At 46.0% G+C, this 20,273-nt stretch overlaps 1 protein-coding gene across 5 annotated transcripts in view; it reads left to right on the top strand.

Annotated features, from left to right (window-relative positions):
- Nucleotides 1-20,273, top strand: part of EZH1 (enhancer of zeste 1 polycomb repressive complex 2 subunit) — a 37,070-nt gene that overhangs the window by 11,815 nt on the left and 4,982 nt on the right. For 3 of the 5 annotated variants that reach the window (XM_082440788.1, XM_082440787.1, XM_082440789.1), the window contains 19 exons: nucleotides 389-509; nucleotides 635-763; nucleotides 1,644-1,763; nucleotides 3,477-3,597; nucleotides 5,361-5,537; nucleotides 6,631-6,733; nucleotides 7,188-7,351; nucleotides 7,726-7,817; nucleotides 10,090-10,270; nucleotides 10,519-10,715; nucleotides 12,472-12,563; nucleotides 13,481-13,521; nucleotides 14,000-14,125; nucleotides 15,146-15,324; nucleotides 15,817-15,912; nucleotides 16,323-16,404; nucleotides 16,868-16,948; nucleotides 17,363-17,447; nucleotides 17,731-20,140. In XM_082440788.1, the coding sequence (XP_082296914.1) occupies nucleotides 393-509; nucleotides 635-763; nucleotides 1,644-1,763; nucleotides 3,477-3,597; nucleotides 5,361-5,537; nucleotides 6,631-6,733; nucleotides 7,188-7,351; nucleotides 7,726-7,817; nucleotides 10,090-10,270; nucleotides 10,519-10,715; nucleotides 12,472-12,563; nucleotides 13,481-13,521; nucleotides 14,000-14,125; nucleotides 15,146-15,324; nucleotides 15,817-15,912; nucleotides 16,323-16,404; nucleotides 16,868-16,948; nucleotides 17,363-17,447; nucleotides 17,731-17,791 (2,244 nt within the window). In that variant the 5' untranslated portion in view covers nucleotides 389-392 and the 3' untranslated portion in view covers nucleotides 17,792-20,140. Of the gene's footprint in view, nucleotides 1-388; nucleotides 510-634; nucleotides 764-1,643; nucleotides 1,764-3,476; nucleotides 3,598-5,360; nucleotides 5,538-6,630; nucleotides 6,734-7,187; nucleotides 7,352-7,725; nucleotides 7,818-10,089; nucleotides 10,271-10,518; nucleotides 10,716-12,471; nucleotides 12,564-13,480; nucleotides 13,522-13,999; nucleotides 14,126-15,145; nucleotides 15,325-15,816; nucleotides 15,913-16,322; nucleotides 16,405-16,867; nucleotides 16,949-17,362; nucleotides 17,448-17,730; nucleotides 20,141-20,273 lie in introns of those variants that run through there. The other 2 variants (XM_082440790.1, XM_082440791.1) reach the window with 2 other exon arrangements.

The following is a 20,273-nucleotide window of genomic DNA, read 5'->3' as shown; positions in this document are numbered from 1 at the left end:
ATCTTTCCATGAAGCTCTTTGATATTAACTTAGTTCTTGCTAAACATTTCTCTTAATAAGGTAGTGGGTAGGCTTCCAAATTTCCAAGTAATCCAAGTTCCTAAATATCTGTGAAAGAACTTCTTGAGAGCTAAATTAAAAACAAGGTACCACAGGAGGACAGAGGCTAAGCTTGTGGGTAATCAGACCAGAAATTGCTGGTATGAAATCTTTTCTTAATTGGAACTTTCTGTTGAACTCATAGATTTGGGTTCTTTAAGCTTATGTTTTCATGAATAAATGTAACGGGAATGAAAGCATAACTGACCATGTTTATTTGAATTTGAGGAATGCTTCATTTCCAGGCAGTTGAATGCTATTTGTCATCTCTGCCTCTCTTTGATTACAGAAAAATGGATATACCAAACCCCCCAACTTCCAAATGTATCACTTACTGGAAGAGGAAGGTTAAATCTGAATACATGCGACTTCGGCAACTTAAACGGCTTCAGGCGAATATGGGTGCAAAGGTAAAAAATACTTCCCAAGTGAAAGGTTATGTATTTTAACATATTGATCCAATATGGAGGGGTTGGATTTCTTTTTTCTTACTCTTGTCTTGAAATCCTAACAGTTTTTTATTCGGCTCTGCTAGGCTCTGTATGTAGCAAATTTTGCAAAAGTTCAAGAAAAAACCCAGATCCTCAATGAAGAATGGAAGAAGCTTCGTGTCCAGCCTGTTCAGTTGATGAAGCCTGTGAGTGGGCATCCTTTTCTCAAAAAGGTACTTCCAGTGTCTAAGCTCAGCCTTCCTCTCTTCCTTGAACTTAAGGGTTTTTTTCTGTATTTGTGATATTAGAAAATAAGGATAATGGATACAGCTACTGTAGTCATCTTTGAATAACTAGGATGGTAATTGTTCTTCTCAGTTAATGAGTATAATCATGAGTTTTTCATAGAAAAATAAGACATTTACTGTCTACCTTCCTGGGCTCTGTATACAAGCTTCAAAGCAACCTTTTTTGTGCCTTGTTTGGCACCTCCGCTACTTTGAAATTGGGAAAGGAATGCCATGGATAATGGATAGGAGTATATTGATCAAAGGGACATCCCTTTCTGTAAACTAAAAAATCATCCTAGTTTCTTATAGAGACAATATTTTTAAAATATAAAAAGCAGATAGTTTATTGAGAGCAACTTTCTTTCCCAAAGCAGAATGTGACTGTAATCTCTATACTACTTTGCTTCCCCCCTGTACTGTCCCCATCAGCTATGCAGCTAAGTTGATGTCCACTGTCTTAAAGATTAGGTCTTCAGGAAAACTTCCTTGTCTTCCTCCTTATCTCCTAGGACTCTCAGAGGCCCTTTGCTGTTGGGTTCAGCCTAAGGAGACCAGCAGTTTTAGATTGAGATAAACATCAGTTGAGTGTGGGAGGCACTGTGCTGTACTCTGTAGAGGATGCACAAGTGACTAAGAGAGAGTTCCTGCTTTCCACAGGTTTACACTTGAGTGGTTCCTTTTAGGAGCTGATTGTTACAAAACCCTCAGCTTATTAATTTGTAAGAATTAGAAGGCTACTGGGATGATTTTGGAAGGAAACTCCCAATTCTGTCTTGGGTTGTGTGCTTGCCCTTCCCTTTCCATGTCATTGCTTATATTTCAGTGTACCATAGAGAGCATCTTCCCGGGATTTGCAAGCCAGCATATGTTAATGAGGTCTCTGAACACGGTTGCGTTGGTTCCCATCATGTATTCCTGGTCCCCTCTCCAGCAGAACTTTATGGTACGTATTGAAAGCACCGTGGTGATTGTTTAAACTTAATGATTTTTTTTTTTAAATGTTGATATGCTGGCACTTCTCTCAGGGTAAAGATTGTCAGAATATACTTAACAAGGCTTGGACCTGCAGAGCAGAACGTTTTTGTAATTTATCGACTCCGAAAAACACATATTGCAAGTTGTTCTAACTTGTTAGATTTTGTGCTCTCTGAAGTGTACCTCAGAATTGATGCTCGTTCTTTTTTGAATGAAAGAGACTGGGCAAGAGTCCAATTTTCCTTTACTACCTTGGCCCGATTTTATAACATTATGTGCAGTTAAATGCAGTATAAATCAGACACTTCATTCAGTGGGTTGACAACTCCCTGCTGATGGAGCAAATCCTTTCTTTCTTTTTTTTTTTTTTTTTTTTAATTATTTTTGGCTGTGTTGGATCTTCGTTTCTGTGCGAGGGCTTTCTCTAGTTGCGGCAAGCGGGGGCCACTCTTCATCGCGGTGCGCGGGCCTTTCACTTTCGCGGCCTCTCTTGTTGCGGGGCACAGGCTCCAGACGCGCAGGCTCAGTAGTTGTGGCTCACGGGCCTAGTTGCTCCGCGGCATGTGGGATCTTCCCAGACCAGGGCTCGAACCCGTGTCCCCTGCATTAGCAGGCAGATTCTTAACCACTGCGCCACCAGGGAAGCCCCGGAGCAATCCTTTCTTAATCCCCTAAAGGCAAGATGCTATGAAAGCAACTAAGATAACAGAGGTTCACATGGATCTACAATCCTTTAATCTGGGTCTTTATGCTGACTCCTACTAGGATTATTTGTGGTTCTGATAATCAGTCCTCTCTAAATATGATGGCAATCGCTTATCATGCCTGGTGACAGATAGCAGTTCTGCTGACTGGAATAGTGTATAGGTTTACAGAAGGAAATAATCTCTTAGAAGAAAACTTCAGCGTAATTTTACTTGATAGTTGGAGAACTAAGAATGACCGTTCTCTGCTGAACCAAAAAATAAAATAAGATGAAATAAAATAAAATAGAATAAAATAAAAATGATCCATTAGTATTGTTTATTGCCAGAAAATATACATAGCTTGTACTGCAATTGACTTTAGATTCCCACTGAGTGTGAGTAATATGAATTGTAATCATAATTTTTTATTATGTTTATCTGAGGTTGGTCTTAGTCTATATGATAGAATATACAAATACTTTATGGTTGCCAGTTTCTGTTATAAACATTCCAGTTATACTGCAGATTATACTCTTGGAAGCCTTCCTTTCATCTGCCTCTCTACTTATGAGAAGAATTAGAATTGAAGACCTTTTAGACTTTTGTTTATGTGATATTTGTACCTATTTCACAGTGATGTTTAGTGGATAAAATGAAGTAATAGATGGAATCACTGTGAAAAAGAAATGTGCTGTCAAATTCTAGGTGTTGGTGGAAATATCATGGTTAATATCCAGCTTAACATTTGGTAGTTAATATTCTCAAAGAGTAAAACTGACTTCTTTTTTTCTTCCAAGAGTAGCATTACCCCCTTCCATTTGAGGTTTTGTTGGCAAAACAAAATGGCCAGTCTTTAAAATGTAGTTAACTTTGTAACCAAAGGCATTTTCAGGGGCTTTAAAGCAGCAAAAAACGTTTGGCAAAGGTTCCTTTAAACAGGAAAGAGGAGCTTCACAGTGGATTCATGGAATGAATCACATCTGGTTTGATTTCAGGTAGAAGATGAGACGGTTTTGTGCAATATTCCCTACATGGGAGATGAGGTGAAAGAAGAAGATGAGACTTTCATTGAGGAGCTGATCAATAACTACGATGGCAAAGTCCACGGTGAAGAAGGTAGTGGTACTGGGCTCCTGGACTTTGTTAGGATGGTGCCTCTTATTTGGTGCATCATTGTCTTGCTTTTATCTGCTGCCTCATGGTGTATACACTGAAGATATTTCAATGTCACCACATGGCTGGGAGTAAACATTTTATACTACAAACACCCCTGTTAAATTTTAAAAGGAGTTGGGGGAATTCCCTGATGGTCCAGTGGTTAGGACTCCGAGCTCTCACTGCCAGGGGCCCGGGTTCAATCCCTGGTTGGAGAACTAAGATCCCGCAAGACACGTGGCACGGCCAAAAAAAAAAAAAAAAAAAAGGAGTTGGGACATAAAGGGATTATATAGTAATCAGTGGCTAGAGAGAAAGTTTAGCGAACAAATAAGTTTGATCTTAGGAGTTTTCCATAAATCCATCCAAGGCTATGTTGTTCTCTGTTTCCCTTTCTGTGAGACTGGCAATGAGTATAACCTCTCTTCTTAGATCCGGATACCCCCTGGATCTCCCAGAAGTTGGTTATAATATTCTGACTTTCCTAAAAGTGTTAACCAAACCAAACTTGGGTCTGCTCGCCCGCATGTAGTAAAGCCAATCTTCTGACAGCAGGTTGGGGTGAAGGAAAGTACAGCATTTATTGTAGGGTGCCAAGCAAGGAGAAAAGACAGGTCATGCTCAAAGGACTGGAACTCCTTGATGGCTTTCACGGAAGGGGTTTTAAAGGCAGTGTGAGGAAGGGGGCTACGGGGTGCGTGATCAGCTTGTGCCTAATTCTTGGATTGGTTGGCATCAGGATGAAATTTCAAGCATCATCAACTTTCTGGTTTCAACCAGTCTAGGGTCTGCATACTTGTGGTCAGCAGTTTTCCTCTGGTGGGGGTCTGCTTCTTGTAAGACAGCTTAGGAACATGTGTCAGGCTTGTATCTATATCTTTCAGGGAACTGGGAGTATGGTGATTCTCCTACATTGTAGGTTTATAGTCTAAACTGTTACCAGTTTCCCAGCCCAACAGCTATTCTTTGTTTCTACATCTTCACATTTCCTAAACGTTACCTTTTGAGCCAGCCTTTTGGTGACTCAGGGAAGACCTGGGAGACTAAAGCAAAAGCCTTTTACTTCAAAGGACAGGGACACAGTATACGATTTCAAAAGCAAGTCATTTGTATTTAGTTGTAGTTCTAGAAAAGGCTGTTAGTGTGTAAGAAGGGGAGATAGGGAGAGACTCTCCATGGATTTGCAAACCAATAGCCTCACCTGCTCTTTTGACAGTTGTGGGTGCTGCTGTGATGCTGTTGAAATGCATTATTTATACACAGTGCCCCCTAGTGTTCAGAGGCTTTATCCTAAGTTGTAGTATAACGCCATATATTGATAGTATGATTTTAAAAAAAAATATGCTGTCTTTTGATTCAAAGAAGTCACTACTGACCCATCAGCAGCAAAACCAAGTACATTTTCATTTTATCATTCTTTTTCTGTCCCATTTGTATTGTTGGAACACTTTTGTGATATTTTGGACCATAAATACAGGTTGATATTACTGAGGAAGTGAAGACCCCAGTAAAAAGAAAGCCCATAACTGGAGTTCCCACTCTAGCTAGCTGAACTGTTGCAGTTGTATGAGCCAATCCAATTATTGTAATTCCCTGGTCGTCCACATAAAAATGTACATATATTATCCATCTGGGCCTCAGGAGTGAACACAGGAAAATCTTCCTAGGAGGACTAATGGAGTAGAAAATGACCACTGCTCATCCATCTAAATCTTATATTTCAGAGATGATTCCCGGGTCTGTCCTGATTAGTGATGCTGTTTTCTTGGAGTTGGTAGATGCTCTGAATCAATACTCAGATGAGGAGGAAGAAGGGCACAATGACACCTCAGATGGAAAGCAAGATGACAGCAAAGAGGATCTGCCAGTAACAAGAAAGAGAAAACGACATGCTATTGAAGGTGAATAGCACGACTTCCTGATTCCACTGTGAAAGTGACAGTGAGAGGGAGGAAGGCAAAAACAGAAGTTTATTGCTTATTAAAGGCTGTTGGTGCTTCTCATTGGTCCACTTAAAAGGAAAATGTGTTCACTGACTAATGGTTTAAGATAGCTGTGATCTAGCTGAAGAAGAAAGTAGGAGAACTTAGACAGTAATCATTGTGCATTTCTAATTACAAAAATAGTGTGTTTGGAAAATACGGAAAATTATAAAGAAGAAAATAAAATTACCCTGTTATACTGCTACCTAGAAATAACCAGTATTAATATTTCCTTCTAGACTTAAAAAATGTATTTATATAAATATACATATGTACACCTAAAATGGGTACTGTATTATATCAATTATACCTCAATTTTTTTAAAGTACATATGTAAATTAACATACATATATGGTATGTGAAATTGGTGTCACGCCACATGTGTGTATACACATACATAATTTTATACCCCTTATTTAATCTTACACATCATGAGCATGTCCCCATGTTATTCAATATTTAATTATTTAATTAATTTCACATTTAATTATACTTTATGTTATCTAGTTATACTGTATGTCTAGACACGTAGTGTCTCTCTCTTGTTATAACGAAGTTATAGTATCCATCTTGTTCTTCAGCATCAGTATTATGGTAGGGTCCTTCTGTACTCAGGTCTCTCCACAAACACTTCTGTTTTCACCTCCAGATTCTGTCTGGGACTGTGGATTTTTTTTTTTTGGCCACACCACACAGCTTGTGGGTTATTAGTTCCCCGACCAGGCCCTCGGCAATGAAAGCTCAGAGTCCTAACCACTAGAGCGCCAGGGAATTCCCCTGGACTGTGGATTTTGTTGTTAACATGTAGGTGAATCTGATTTCCTTATTTACTGGTGGCCTATTAGATAGGTCCAGGTAACATTGACCTTCTTTATGTATTCCTAAACCATCAATGGTTAGGTTAACAGAGCAGCTCTAATCAAAATGCTGTGACAAAAGGAAAAACGATTGAATAGCTTTGTTTGCATATTCTGATATGGCACTCAGGAACTTTTTGTCATTTCTAATTCAGGCAACAAAAAGAGTTCCAAGAAACAGTTCCCAAATGACATGATCTTCAGTGCGATTGCCTCAATGTTCCCTGAGAATGGTGTCCCAGATGACATGAAGGAGAGGTAGGGAAAGCTGCCCCCTGCAGGCCATGTAGAGCACTCGGGAAAAACTTTCATACAGACTTGTTTTTGGTTAATAAAAAGCCCCATTTCTGGTAAGTGCATTATGATTTGCCTACACTTCTGATTGCCTCTGAATGCCCATTCCCATATTAAGGGACATCGTTTGCTGGCTTTTAAGTAAGTCTGGGCAGAGAAGTTTAAAGATCTTGCCACTTTTCTGGAGAGTTACTCCAGCACCATATTTATCAAATCTTTCCCTCCCCTTACTTTCAGACACACGCCGAGCCCAGCATAATTACAGTGGTGAACCCACTTGGTTATACATCAAGACCTATAAAAAAACGCCCGTTCTCCCTTGGCAGACCATTCGCGGATGACTGTCAGTACTCAGTCTGCATTTTCTCAGTGCAAACATTCCCTTGGAAGGAACTCTCACCTCTCTTTTCTTAACTAGGTATCGAGAGCTCACAGAGATGTCAGACCCCAATGCGCTCCCCCCTCAGTGCACACCCAACATCGATGGCCCCAATGCTAAGTCTGTGCAGCGGGAGCAGTCCCTGCACTCCTTCCACACGCTCTTCTGCCGGCGCTGCTTTAAATACGACTGCTTCCTTCACCGTGAGTGGGGTGACCCTGAAATGCTCTCCTGTTTTCCATCCCCAGCCACCATTTATTTCAGTTTATCCGATAGAGTTCCCGGCTTCTGATCTGATGATGGTTTTACAAAGGGCCAATTCTCTTTTCTCTTGTTCAGTTATAGTGCAGTGCGCTTTGCATGGTCAGGACAGAACAACCAGCAACACAGTTGTCCCCAAGTACCCCCTAGCTTTGGAAGAAGTGTGTTGATGTCAGAAATGATTTGGTTTTGTGCACCTTGATGATAGCTGTTTATATCTAAATTCTCCTGCAGTAGCTCCCTAATTCAATTTTGTTCCTCCCCCTCCTGTCAAGTGGATGAACCATTGGCAACAGGACAGTTTTGTGTTTTCCAGCTTTTCATGCCACCCCTAATGTATATAAACGCAAGAACAAAGAAATCAAGATTGAGCCAGAACCATGTGGCACAGACTGCTTCCTTTTGCTGGTACGTTTTTAAGCTGTTCTGCCATTGTTAAACTTTGTTGAAAACTGAGCAGGAAATGGTCCTTGGGCTTTCCATCCCAGGAAACACAAACCAAGTGAGCTGGTACGTAGCACCCTGGGGGTCACACAGTACAGATGAAACATGGCTTCTGCTCTTAAGGAGCTCCCAGTTACTGTAGCAGTAGGACTGTGAAGTTAGTCTTATGGAGTGAGGTTTGAAGAACATTGAAGGCTTTCTTGCTCTAAATATCAGCTACTCAGATTTCAGAGTCTGAAACTGTGTTGTTTGAATTGGAGCTGTATGTGTGTGTGAGACACCATTTTCTTTGCTGTCTCCCTTTAAATGCATATAAATGTAGGAGGAATAAGACGTGAAGGTGCTGATGTCTTATGTGAGTTAATCAAGCAGATGGACCCTTCCCTGATGGACAGACCTCATGCAGCGGCATAAAGTCTCCTGCATTCATGTGGGGAGGCAGTACACTGAGAGCTCGAAGGGAATAGGTTCAGTTGGACTTGCCAAAGACACAGTTCTGCTTTCTACACAACAGGGTGAGCTTAGGTAAAGAATAAAATACCTTGATAAAATTTCTGCTACCAATTAAAATGAGGTTAATACAGCCAAGTGCCTCTGGGACCATCTTTAGTGGGATAATAGAAGGAAAGATGGTAGAGAGTGCCACTGGATAAAAATCTGGAAAATGTGCCATATGGTAATAGCAAAAGAATAAATAGACTTTATCTGATTTATTTTTTCCATAATATGTATTAATGCTTTCCTATGTGTCAAGCAGTATGCTGGCCCTTAACATATATTATCTTATTGTCATGCTTATAACAACATCTTGAGGTGGAGAAACTATAGGTTATAAAAGTTACATATTTTGCCTAAAGAGTGTTACTATGTCAGGGGTGTGGCAGTGAGGAAATTCAAGCTCTGGTCTAACTCCACAGTCCATGCTTTTTTTTTTAACACCATGTCAACATACCAGCATTTATATAACTCAGAAGGACATTGCCCTCTCCACAGTAGTTTTCCTGGAATCCTGTGTATGTCACATTGTAGCATAGGCCCATAATATCAGATTCAATTAAATTCAAAACTTCTCTCTTGGAATGTCTTTTAGGGCCTTCTGAATATCCTTAGTAATGGTAAACCTGTATCCTTTACTTGTAGATTTAGTTTTCAGAAACAGCTAGAAATCTTTGGAAACCAAGTCTGGTGAGAAGATAGATGATCAAACTGAATGATGTTATTTGGGCTTTAAATAAAACAAAAAACCCAAAATAAACGTAGCTATAAAGTAATGAAACAGTATTCTTCCAAAAGTTTAAAATACTGACTTGGAGGGAAGTTCCAAAATTAAGTAGTAATATTATACAAATTCAGGGATTATACATTTTCTTATTGAAACAGAGACAGTGTGGTAAAATGTAAAGAACAGTGAGGCCTGGAGACCAAAAGCCCTGATTCTTGTACCTACTCTGGGATAATTAACTACATGCTCTCAGCAGGTCCCTTCCCCTCTCTGAACCTCATTTTCTTTCTTTCTTTCTTTTTTTTTTGGTTGCTTTGGGTCTTTGTTGCTGCACGCGGGCTTTTCTCTAGTTGTGGCGAGTGGGGGCTACTCTTCTTTGTTGCAGTGCCCGGGCTTCTCATTGCGGTGGCTTCCCTTGTTGCAGAGCATGGGCTCTAGGCACGTGCTTCAGTAGTTGCAGCACGGGGGCTCAGTAGTTGTGGCATGCGGGTCCTAAAGAGCGCGGGCTTCAGTATCTGCAGCGCGTGGGCTCAGTAGTTGTGGTGCACGGGCTTAGTTGCTCCGCGGCATGTGAGATCTTCCCGGACCAGGGATCGAACCCATATCCCCTGCATTGGCAGGCGGATTCTCAACCACTGCGCCACCAGGGAAGTCCCTGAACCTCACTTTCTCATCTACAGGAGAATGTGTTCTCAAATTCCAGACAGCTAGCATGCAAATGAACGTAAGATACAACTCACTGGACAGTTGAAGATGCATAGATGCATCGATTATATCTTTATAAAGATTATTTTATAGGGCAGCTCTTTTGTGAAGAGGTATAAGTTTGTAAGCTTTGGAATGTTTGTTAAGAACCTATCATGTGTTCATACTTATATGGTACAGAGAAAAGAAGGAAAAAGAAAAAGCATTGTTGCAAGTAAGCCCAGATATTGAAGATGGTTTGTGATGACGGGACCAATGTGGTGGCTCTGGGCCTGGTCCTGTTTCCTAACTGTGACATGGCCATTTCAGGAAGGAGCAAAGGAGTATGCCATGCTCCACAACCCTCGCTCCAAGTGCTCCGGGCGTCGCCGGCGAAGGCACCACGTGGTCAGTGCTTCCTGTTCCAACACTTCAGCCTCTGCTGTGGCTGAGACCAAAGAAGGGGACAGTGACAGGGACACTGGCAATGACTGGGCCTCCAGTTCTTCAGGTACAGTGAACAGAAAATGATCTCTTCTCTCCACACAAGGTAAACCCAGGATCATTGCCTAACACCTAACGTTACTACCTTTCTAAATTGTTCATTCTTTCCACATGTTCACCTGGAAGCAGTAAGGACAGGCAACATTTTTGTTCGTAACGATTCTGCCTTTAGAATGAAGTACTGAGTTTGTGGCACACCACCGATGACAGCTGCACTCCACCTTCTTCTGTTTCTCTTATTTCTTCCTTTCTTAGAGGCTAACTCTCGCTGTCAGACCCCCACGAAACAGAAGGCTAGTCCGGCCCCACCTCAGCTCTGTGTAGTGGAAGCACCCTCGGAGCCTGTGGAGTGGACCGGGGCTGAAGAATCTCTTTTTCGAGTCTTTCATGGCACCTACTTCAACAACTTCTGTTCAATAGCCAGGCTTCTGGGGACTAAGACGTGCAAGCAGGTACTGTCTGAAAGGAACAAGAACAAGCCACTACTCTGGTGGCCCTTTTGCCTTTTTTTTTTTTTTTTGGCTGCCTTGGGTCTTCGTTGCCGTGCGTGGGCTTTCTCTGGTTGTGGTGCGCGGGCTTCTCATTGCGGTAGCTTCTCTTGTTGCGGAGTGTGGGCTCTAGGCGTGCGGACTTCAGTAGCTGTGGCATGTGGGCTCAGTAGTTTGTGGCTCATGGGCTCTAGAGCGCAGGCTCAGTAGTTGTGGCGCACCGTCTTAGTTGCTCTGCGGCATGTGGGATCTTCCTGGACCAGGGATCGAACCTGTGTCCCCTGCATTGGCAAGTGGATTCTTAACCACTGCGACACCAGGGAAGTCCCCTTTTTGCCATTTTGTAAGACTGCCTGTCTGGACAAAAGCTGTCTAAGGCTCAGTCCTTCACGAGCCTGTGCTTCTGGGCCATGAGGTGGGTTCCCCAAACATGGGGCCTCCTGCAAATGCCAGGCCTAGCAAGGTTTGGGGATCTGCTCTCCTTGCTGAATTCTTATTTCTGTCTCTAGCCACTCTCTACGTCTTCTGGATGTTTCTACCCTCTTCAGTTTTTTTTTTGGTTCTTGCCTTTCTTTCTAAACGTGGACCCATTTCCTAGAAGGGACTCCTGGGTCTTTCTGGGGATCTTATCTTGCACTTCCGCTCCTGCTCCTGCTTCTGTAGCTGCAGCTGCCATTGCCCCCACCCCACCCCCCATCAGTCTTCTCAGTTGCTTTATTCTTCAAATGTTGAATCATCAGATTTTCTAATTATGACCCCTAATAGCTGGGCCTGGAACTTGTCCATCTCACTCACATCATCACTAGAATCACAATTTGACAGCAGCTACTGATACTCTGGAGGCAGGAAAAGCCTGCAGTGAGAAGACAGACTGAAGCACCGGGACAGGGAGTCAGGTGTTAGGGCCGAACTATCCAAAAAGAGAGGAACACCAGAGCTTGAGCCCTGCTCGCTTAGCTAGCTCCCTACCATCTGAAAGTGTCTCTGTGACGTGTTCTTCATGCTCCCTCTACTTAGAACAAATAGAATCATGAGCTGAAGTGCCGTTTGCTTTCATTTTGGAACTCATATCTATTTCCCCAAGGCACAGGTTTTCTTGACCTAAAAATCTGCAGAAATGTGTGCAACACAATTTTAATGTGTATTTTCCCGAGAAGAAGATTCATAGTTTTCATGGAATCTCAAGAGGGCCTATAACCAAAAAGGAGAAGAAAAAGCTGAAAACGAATGCTCTAAGGGAAGCAGCACATTGAAAGGGCACCAGCCTTCCTGAAATGCTGTCCTACTGAAATAGTCAAGGCTCTGACATCTCTACGCCAACAGAGGGAGCTAGTGCTTAGCCGGGTGGTACCTCTGGTCACGTCAGACTCAGTCACACAAGGTACACAGTGCTGCCCTTCCTAAGAAGAGGCAGATACTGTTGGTAAGCATCGGCCCACTCAGGGCTTGGTAGGCAGAGCAGTAGATGAAAGCTACTGACCAGGAAAGCTGTACCTGTACTCAGTATTTCTCCTTCTCGAATCAGGATAAACACTTAAGAATTAACTTCAGAGCCAGTAACCCAATGTCCCAGGGCCACTCTGTCTCTCCCTACTGAAGACGCTCAGTCATCTGCCTGTGAGCTCTCCAGAACTCTGCCAAGCCCAGCACCTGGCTGGATCACTTATCTGACCACTCAGGTCAAGGAGAAGTGACAGGTCCTGTTGGATTTCTCTTCCAGGTCTTCCAGTTCGCCGTCAAAGAATCACTTATCCTGAAGCTGCCAACAGATGAGCTCATGAACCCGTCACAGAAGAAGAAGAGAAAGCACAGGCAAGGGTCGGACCGGGGGCTTTCTGTGGCCGGGCTGTCCCTGTGCTCTGACCTCCCCTGGGACTTCCCTGCTGTCTCCCTCTTCAGCCACTGCCCAACAGTTCAGCGTCACCCAGCGGGGGGCCAGCCTTCTCAGTGTTCCCTGTGGGTCTGTGCCTTGGACCAGCCCTTTCCTTGTCCCTCGATGCTGTGGACCATGAAATAACTGGTTTTCCATCTAAGCTCCCGGCCAGTAGGACGTGAGCTGGGCTCGTGGCTGAGGCCATTTCTTCTCACCGGGCTGTTAGTTACCACTGTGCCCACTTCTCAGCTCTGACCAGAGTTTTTTTTTGTCTTTGGTTTTTTTGTTTTTGGCATTTGTGTTGTTTTTCTAAGTTGCATAACAGCACTGTCTTCTAGCTAGTCTTTGCTTGGGGTTGGAAGTTTTTTTTTGTCTTTTGGTTTTTTGTGTGTGTGTCCAGCACTCTGCCTGGCTTTATTCCCCGAGGAACTGATACCAGTTCTAGATGTAGAAGGAAATCCCTGTGGCTTCTCCCTTTCAACCTCCCCATCCAGAAATGCCCCCACATCTCCACCTCCCCAAAGAGAGGGAGGGCAGGGGAGAGGAGACAGGGAGAAACAATAGCATTTCAATAGACATAGAGGGTTGGGTTTTGTTTTGCATCTGGTTTTTGTTCTTTTACGTATGTTTGTTTATTGAGAGGGGTGTTGTTCGTGTCTAAATCTTGAGGCATAGGCCAGCTGCAGGTAGGATGCACCCCGGCTTCCATGGACCAACGTCCAGGCCTCCTGTGAGGGGATTTGGGGAGGATCCCCAGTCATCAGACCACAGTCCCTCAGAGCAGGTCATGTTATCACTTACCCGAATCTGCAGAGTTCCCCAGGGCCATGACCCTGAGCCGTACCATCTCTTGCAGGCTGTGGGCTGCGCACTGCAGGAAAATTCAGCTGAAGAAAGGTAAGTTCCACCAGGGCGATCCGCTCAGGTCGCAGCCTGTGGCCGCCCCTCCCGCTGCCCCACCCATGGCTGCACTTGTTTACCCGGCACGGCCTCCGCGCACATTGCAGGTCCCCCTGCAGCAGCTGAGAGCAGCTCAGCTCCTCACTGCAGCCGAGAAGACCGCTTAGGAGGTAGAGTCACAGGCCTGTGGTCTCTGACTTTCATCGTGGGCCATTTGCCAGGTTCTAGGCTTCATTTAGTGTTTCAAATAGCTGCCCTGTGATTGGACCATTTCCACACTCCCCACAAGGCAGATCACCCCATTGTAGCTTATGAACCATCACCTGTGATTGCTTCTCATTTCAGGTGCTAAATGTGTGTCCAAGGTTATGGTCAGAACAAGCCTCCTTTGAATGGGGGCAACTGGACCCTTGGGAGGGAGGGCAGCTCGGGAGTACAGGCACAGCAGTGTCCTGTCTGTTCTTTTCTCTCCTAGATAACTCCTCCACCCAAGTGTACAACTACCAGCCCTGTGACCACCCAGACCGCCCCTGTGACAGCACCTGCCCCTGCATCATGACTCAGAATTTCTGTGAGAAGTTCTGCCAGTGCAACCCCGACTGTAAGAGTTCTCTGTTTGCTGCAATAGTCGGCCTCAGCATCCTAGGTTTCCCTCCCCTCTGGCCCCCACCCCCCAGGCCCTTTGCTGCTTACGTGCCTTCTTATATTCTCCTTGCTGTGTTTGAAGCATTTTCCAGGGGAAACAAGATACTTAAGATCTGGAAAAACCATTTTTTAAAAACCCTGATGTGTATGATTTTAAAAGCAACAATTACACAGAAATCAGCTGCTTTTCCAACTTCACCTTTCAGGGCAGCATTAAGAAACATGGGAATCTTTTCCCTTAAAGTGCAAAAACACAGCCTCCCTTTCCAGGATCTTGTTTTACAGCGTATACAGGTTACAATTCCATGTGTGTCTGTTTTAGTCTCATATCTGGAGTTTTAGCATCAGGTCAGTCTGGATGTCAGCAGAGCGTGGAACAGAGGCTCAGAGTGCTTCTCTCTCACATCTTATCCCCGCGTGCCCTCCTCCACTCAAGGCTGAGCAGTATGACGGCAGCCCGCAGAGCTTGCAGACCTTGGTGCCCAGGCAGTTGTGCTGGAAGCACCTCCTAACCCAGAGCAGATATCAGTCTTAACCACAGTGGAGGGGTGGGTGTTCATGCTGGGAGGGCAGTGGGTGGAGGAGGATGATATAGAACGGATGCATTCTGAAATGATTCTTGTTTTGTTAGTGAGGATTTACCAGTGAAAAGCACTGATTTCTTCTTCTCTGGGGCACTCTCCACCTCCCTTCCAAATTCTACTAACAAAGCAGGGGAGAGCATTGTTAGGGAATCTCTAGGAAACACATCTCCAGAGTCAAAGCTGCTTTTCTGACTTTCAGGCATGAATGTTGGTAGGCACTCAATTTTCTCTGAAAAACACTTGAGTATGTGATTATTGGGAAGGCAGCTTCTCTCCTCTGTTGCCACATACCCTTGAACCCATAACATGGACTTCCCCGCTGTCCCTTGAGTCAAACCCGAGCCCCAGCGCTAGCCTGCTTCTCTCTCTACCCTTCCCTGCACCCCTCACAGGTCAGAATCGCTTTCCCGGCTGTCGCTGTAAGACCCAGTGCAACACCAAGCAGTGCCCGTGCTACCTGGCGGTGCGAGAGTGCGACCCCGACCTGTGTCTCACCTGTGGGGCCTCGGAGCACTGGGACTGCAAGGTGGTCTCCTGTAAGAACTGCAGCATCCAGCGTGGCCTCAAGAAGGTGAGAGCTTTTCCCAGGATTCGGGGCCGGATGGAGTGGGAAGGACCGACGATCCGAGTGACCCCTTTCTACTGGCTCCTTAGGCAGTTTTTACACCAGTGTCGGTAAATCCTAACAGACACACACTTTCTGAGTTAACCAAGCGTTTGGTCCCCTTGAAGGATTAGAAAAATGATCCCCTGACCTGGCCAGGCTGAGAGGAGCAGAGAGGAGGGCCATGTCGTTGACATTGTCTGTTTTTACTGGACACCCACCGTGGGTTCCACAGGCTCAGGCCCAGGAGGTCCCCAGGGCTAGAGGAAGGGGTGTCACATCTCCTTTCTCCACCTCCCACCAGAACACAATGGCATAGACCCTTTTCTGTTTTCAGATCCTCTTACAGTTACTAGCTCTTTCCACCCTGCTCCCCGCAGCACACGTGCACGTCCAGCACACATCCCCCACTGGCTCGCACACGCCCTGTAGTCTGAGGTTTGACTCCCTCTTCCCCAGCACCTGTTGCTGGCCCCCTCAGATGTGGCCGGATGGGGTACCTTCATTAAGGAGTCTGTGCAGAAGAACGAATTCATTTCTGAATACTGTGGTGAGGTGAGTGCTATCGGTTTGGCCCACATTCTTATCTGGGGAGATACTGATGAGAAACCCTGATTTTCTGTGGGCCAGACTTCTGTGAATTAATCTCTAAATAACTCAGCTGAGTTCTCATGTGGCCTCTCGGGGGATGCCACAGAACGGTTTGCAGTCCTGAAACAAACCACTCTTTCTTGGACTTTTTGGCAAGTCAGGCTACACAAGGGGTACAGGCAGGAGACGCTGGGTCAGCCTTAGTGCTGGTCAGCCTGGGCGGGTGGGGATTGGGAGGAAAGAAGCCGAGCTGTCCGTCCGACGATTCTCATCGTGGTCCTCAGTAAGCCCCCTCCCAGCCCTTTCTAGAGGCGGGGTGCGGTGCCCTGAGCAGACAGCCACTTCCCCTGTTTGTTCCTTGTCTGTCTCTGCAGCTCATCTCTCAGGATGAGGCTGATCGACGAGGGAAGGTCTATGACAAGTACATGTCCAGCTTCCTCTTCAACCTCAACAACGGTAGGGAGGCTCTCTCTCGTCCCCAGGTGGTCTCGGGCAGGTCTTCCTACCAGATTCCCCTGGTCGTAGTACAGGTTCAGGTCAGCTCTGAGTCTTCCAGCAGATGCTCAGAGCACAGTGGTGAGACTGAACTCAGAGACTCCATGAGCCACAGCTCACTTGCTTTGGGAGAACCTCCATTTTCCGGGTTGTGTTTGTATTCAGAGCACCGAGCACTTACACCTCAGAAATCTCCCTCCCTGGTAGATGGGAGGGGAGGTATGTGCTTCCAGCAAGAAGAGGGGCACCCATGGGGAGTGCTTCCACACGAGGCTGGTTTCTAGCTCCTGTGGGTGTGCTGGCTTCAGAGGCCCCCCTGCATTGTATTGTTTCTGTTACAGTCTAGTTGATTTCAGATTCAGGCTCAGGAAGCTGTAGAGTTGCCTGGTGAGCTCATGGTCTTCCTTGGTTTTACTTTATACAGATTTTGTAGTGGATGCTACCCGGAAAGGAAACAAAATTCGATTTGCAAACCATTCAGTGAACCCCAACTGTTACGCCAAAGGTGAGTTCCCAGTAACCTGGGAGGTGGGGTGGGAGTTGGATGCTTCATTTACTATGATTTCTATCCATTATTCAGTTTTTTTGATAGCTGAGTTATTTCTTTGTCCAAAGATAATCATGATTAACGTCTGGTATCATTTTTAGCCTCTCTCTCTCAGTTTTTTAATCTTTTTTCACTGAATACCTTATAAACATTTTCCCCAAAACATGAGTCTTTTAAAGATAATTCTTTCCCCCTGTCACTAGCCAGAATAACAGATCTAAAAGCATGGAGACAACTACCTTCATTGAGTACTTTCTAATTCCACTTCATTTATGTTTTCACTGGGAATTTGGAGAAAATCAGCCCAGACTCACTACTGACTGTTGACTTGGAGTTAAGTAGGAATCTAGCCTTGGGTTTATCCTGTTTCAGTGGTCATGGTGAATGGGGATCATCGGATTGGGATCTTCGCCAAGAGGGCAATTCAAGCTGGCGAAGAGCTCTTCTTTGATTACAGGTGAGGCAGCCAGGAATAGTCCTAGGGAAGTGACCCTAGAGGTATAAGGGGTGGCTGTTGAAATTGATTTGGGGGCTTAAGGTGAGTGATATGGATGAAGGAGAGGATCTCATGGTGGGCAAGGCTTTTTCTTTGTTCTGATCTCTGATGCCTTGCCTCAGAAGTGGGAGCCTTGTAAACTGCTGGTAGGGAGTGGGAGGGGAAGTGAAACGGGAGGGGACTCCATATTTTCAATCACAAAAGCCTTGGTAGTAACCTGGTTCCTCCTCCTGCTTTGGGACAGGTACAGCCAAGCTGATGCCCTCAAGTACGTGGGGATCGAGAGGGAGACCGATGTCCTTTAGGCCTCCTGGGCCCCTCGCCAGCACTTATGGTAGCGGCACTGTCCTGCTTTCATGCACACACCACTGCTGCCCCAGTTTCCTGCACTATGTGTCTCCCACACCGAGAAACCCCTACCCGCTCCCTCTGTAGTGAGGCCTCAGCTGTGTCCAGCGGGCACAAAACTGTCTCAGTGAGAGGGGAGACAGAGGCAGCTAGGGCTTGAGCTCCCGGGAGAGAGTTGCACAAGTGGGAGACTGATCTCAGGCCTCGGAGGAAGAGAGCACAGGCTGGGGGCGGGTGACTTACGCTTGAGTTCTTATCAGCTACCCAGGCTGTGGGCCTCGGGAGTCAACTTGGATGGTTCCTAACAAGCATTAGCCTAACTTTCCAAATCAGGGGTCCTTCTGTAGTTGGGTTGCCAGCATATCTCTCTGTGGTCCTAAGACCTGGAGAGGACAGGCTAAGTGAAGTTTGGTACCTGGAGTTTATGAGTGGTCAGGGTTAAAGGCGAGCCTGGCGGGCAGCACAGACCGAACTCAGAGGGGAGATGGGTCACCTTACTACCTCTTTCCTCCTGACAGGCTTCAAACTGAAAGAGTGTGGGTTCTAAGTAAAGATATTCAATGCTGGGAGAAGGAAAGCTGAGTGCCATCCTTCCACAGGCAGAGAGTGAGAACCAGCCTGACGACAGTAATTAAACTGCTAAGCTTGGGGCCCAGCAGGCTTTGAGAAACCTTCTGTGTATACTCTGGAGATGGATAGACACGTTTTCAGATTCCCGGGAGCAGGTACCAGTGCCCTGTTAGCCTCTTCCAAAGTTCTGGCTTAGCGACTGCAGGCAGGCATTACGCCACCACTGAAAAACTGGAGGGGGTCATGCAGCCTGGGTGTGATGCTCTGGTTCCCTGCAGATGTAGTTGTTTTCAGGCCTTTCATTCCCCTTAGAGGCTGGGCCCACAGGCCCACTCTTGCTCCTCTCTTCCGGGTACAGGGGTGCAGGCCTGGACTAGAGAGGGGGGAGGTTACTGGTTGATTACTTTCCTGTCTGTAGCCCCTGCTGTTGGAAAGGATGAGTCGACAGTATGTGTTTGGAGGTGGGCAAGGAGCTCCCAAATTGCACGTGTTTGGGATGGCATCACGCATGCGGTGCAGACTGGCAGAGGGTATTTGAAGTGTCGAGAAGCAGGCCGGCCACCTGTGCCAGTTCGTGGTGCCATTCTTTCTGGGATTCATGCAAAGCACTTTATTTCCTTTAGATGGTCTATAGATTGAGGTGGAGTTTGAGCTAAGGTCTCTGGGGTCCCTGCCCAAATCTCGTTCCTGAGGGAGGAGGGGGAAGGAAACAGTGGAAGACTCTCCTTCAGTTCCGTCTCATGTCGTGGTGGAGGCAGGAGGAGCTGCCTTGAAACAGAAGAACTGAGTGAGAATGGCACCAGCTCTAAGAGCCGCCCCTGTGTCTACAGCTGGTGCTGAGCTGCAGGGAATAAGGAGCATTGTGCTGGGGAAAAAGACATGGGCAGGTACAGACTGGCCTAGGGAGTGTTAGGTAAGGGAGCGGGCTTCTCCCTTCTCTCTGGGGAATTAGAGCCTCTCTTCCCCAGTCTGTGCTGACCACCCCCTTCCTCTAACCCCACTGGCTGCCCCGTGAAGCAAGGAGTAGGGTTCCCTCTGGCCAAACTGTCACCTAGGGATTTTTGTGGGACGTGCATGCGCGCACGCGCGTGCGCACACACACACACACACACACACACTCACATCCTCTCACTCACCACACTTGTGGGCACACATGCACTCAGCACTGAGCACACACCTAGCTAGTTCCTGACAGAAGCCTCTTCCCACCAGACTGGGCCAGCCCCCACTATGATTCTGAAATCTACATCTGCTGTGGTTTGTATGCATTGTGTATAGGGGACACCCTCTAGCTGGACTGTGGGCTCCAAATTACTCATAAATTATAGGGAAAAACCAGAGACAGATGAAGGAGGAAGAGTTAGGGCTGTCTGAAATGCCGGGGGCTGGCTATAAGGAGCAGATGGGGGAAAAATTACATCCAGCCTTTGAGAGGCTAGGCTGACCCCACCCTTCCCCCGGTGTACAGAATCACTGTGGTTGATCCCCTCCTTCCCCAGTGTCAGACCACTACTACTGCTGTTCCTCCAGCATTCCCATCCTTATCCCCTGCTATCCCCCACCTCTGAATGACGGGTCTTAACCCCTCCCCCTCAGACATGTAATGATGGATGGAGCAAGGTGGTGGGGACCGGCGGGGGAGGCTGGTATATGTGCGGCTCTATTGCCAGTGAATTTCACGCACTTTAAAGTCCTGTGGCTTGTGACCTCTTATCTGAATAAAGTGGTAGAATCCATTTTGGCAAGTTGTGTACTGTGTGCTTCGGGGTCCAGGGATGGACCCTGGAGGGATCCAGCGATGGTGGTACAGGGGCAGCTCGGGCTGAAGCTGTAGCATTCTGATCTCCACTTGTCCACGGAGATCTGGGG

The sequence above is a fragment of the Balaenoptera physalus genome (genome assembly GCF_965194825.1).
Source record: "Balaenoptera physalus genome assembly, chromosome: 20".
In the NCBI taxonomy this organism is placed as follows: Eukaryota; Metazoa; Chordata; class Mammalia; order Artiodactyla; family Balaenopteridae; genus Balaenoptera; species Balaenoptera physalus.
This window is presented reverse-complemented; position numbering and strand designations above follow the sequence as displayed.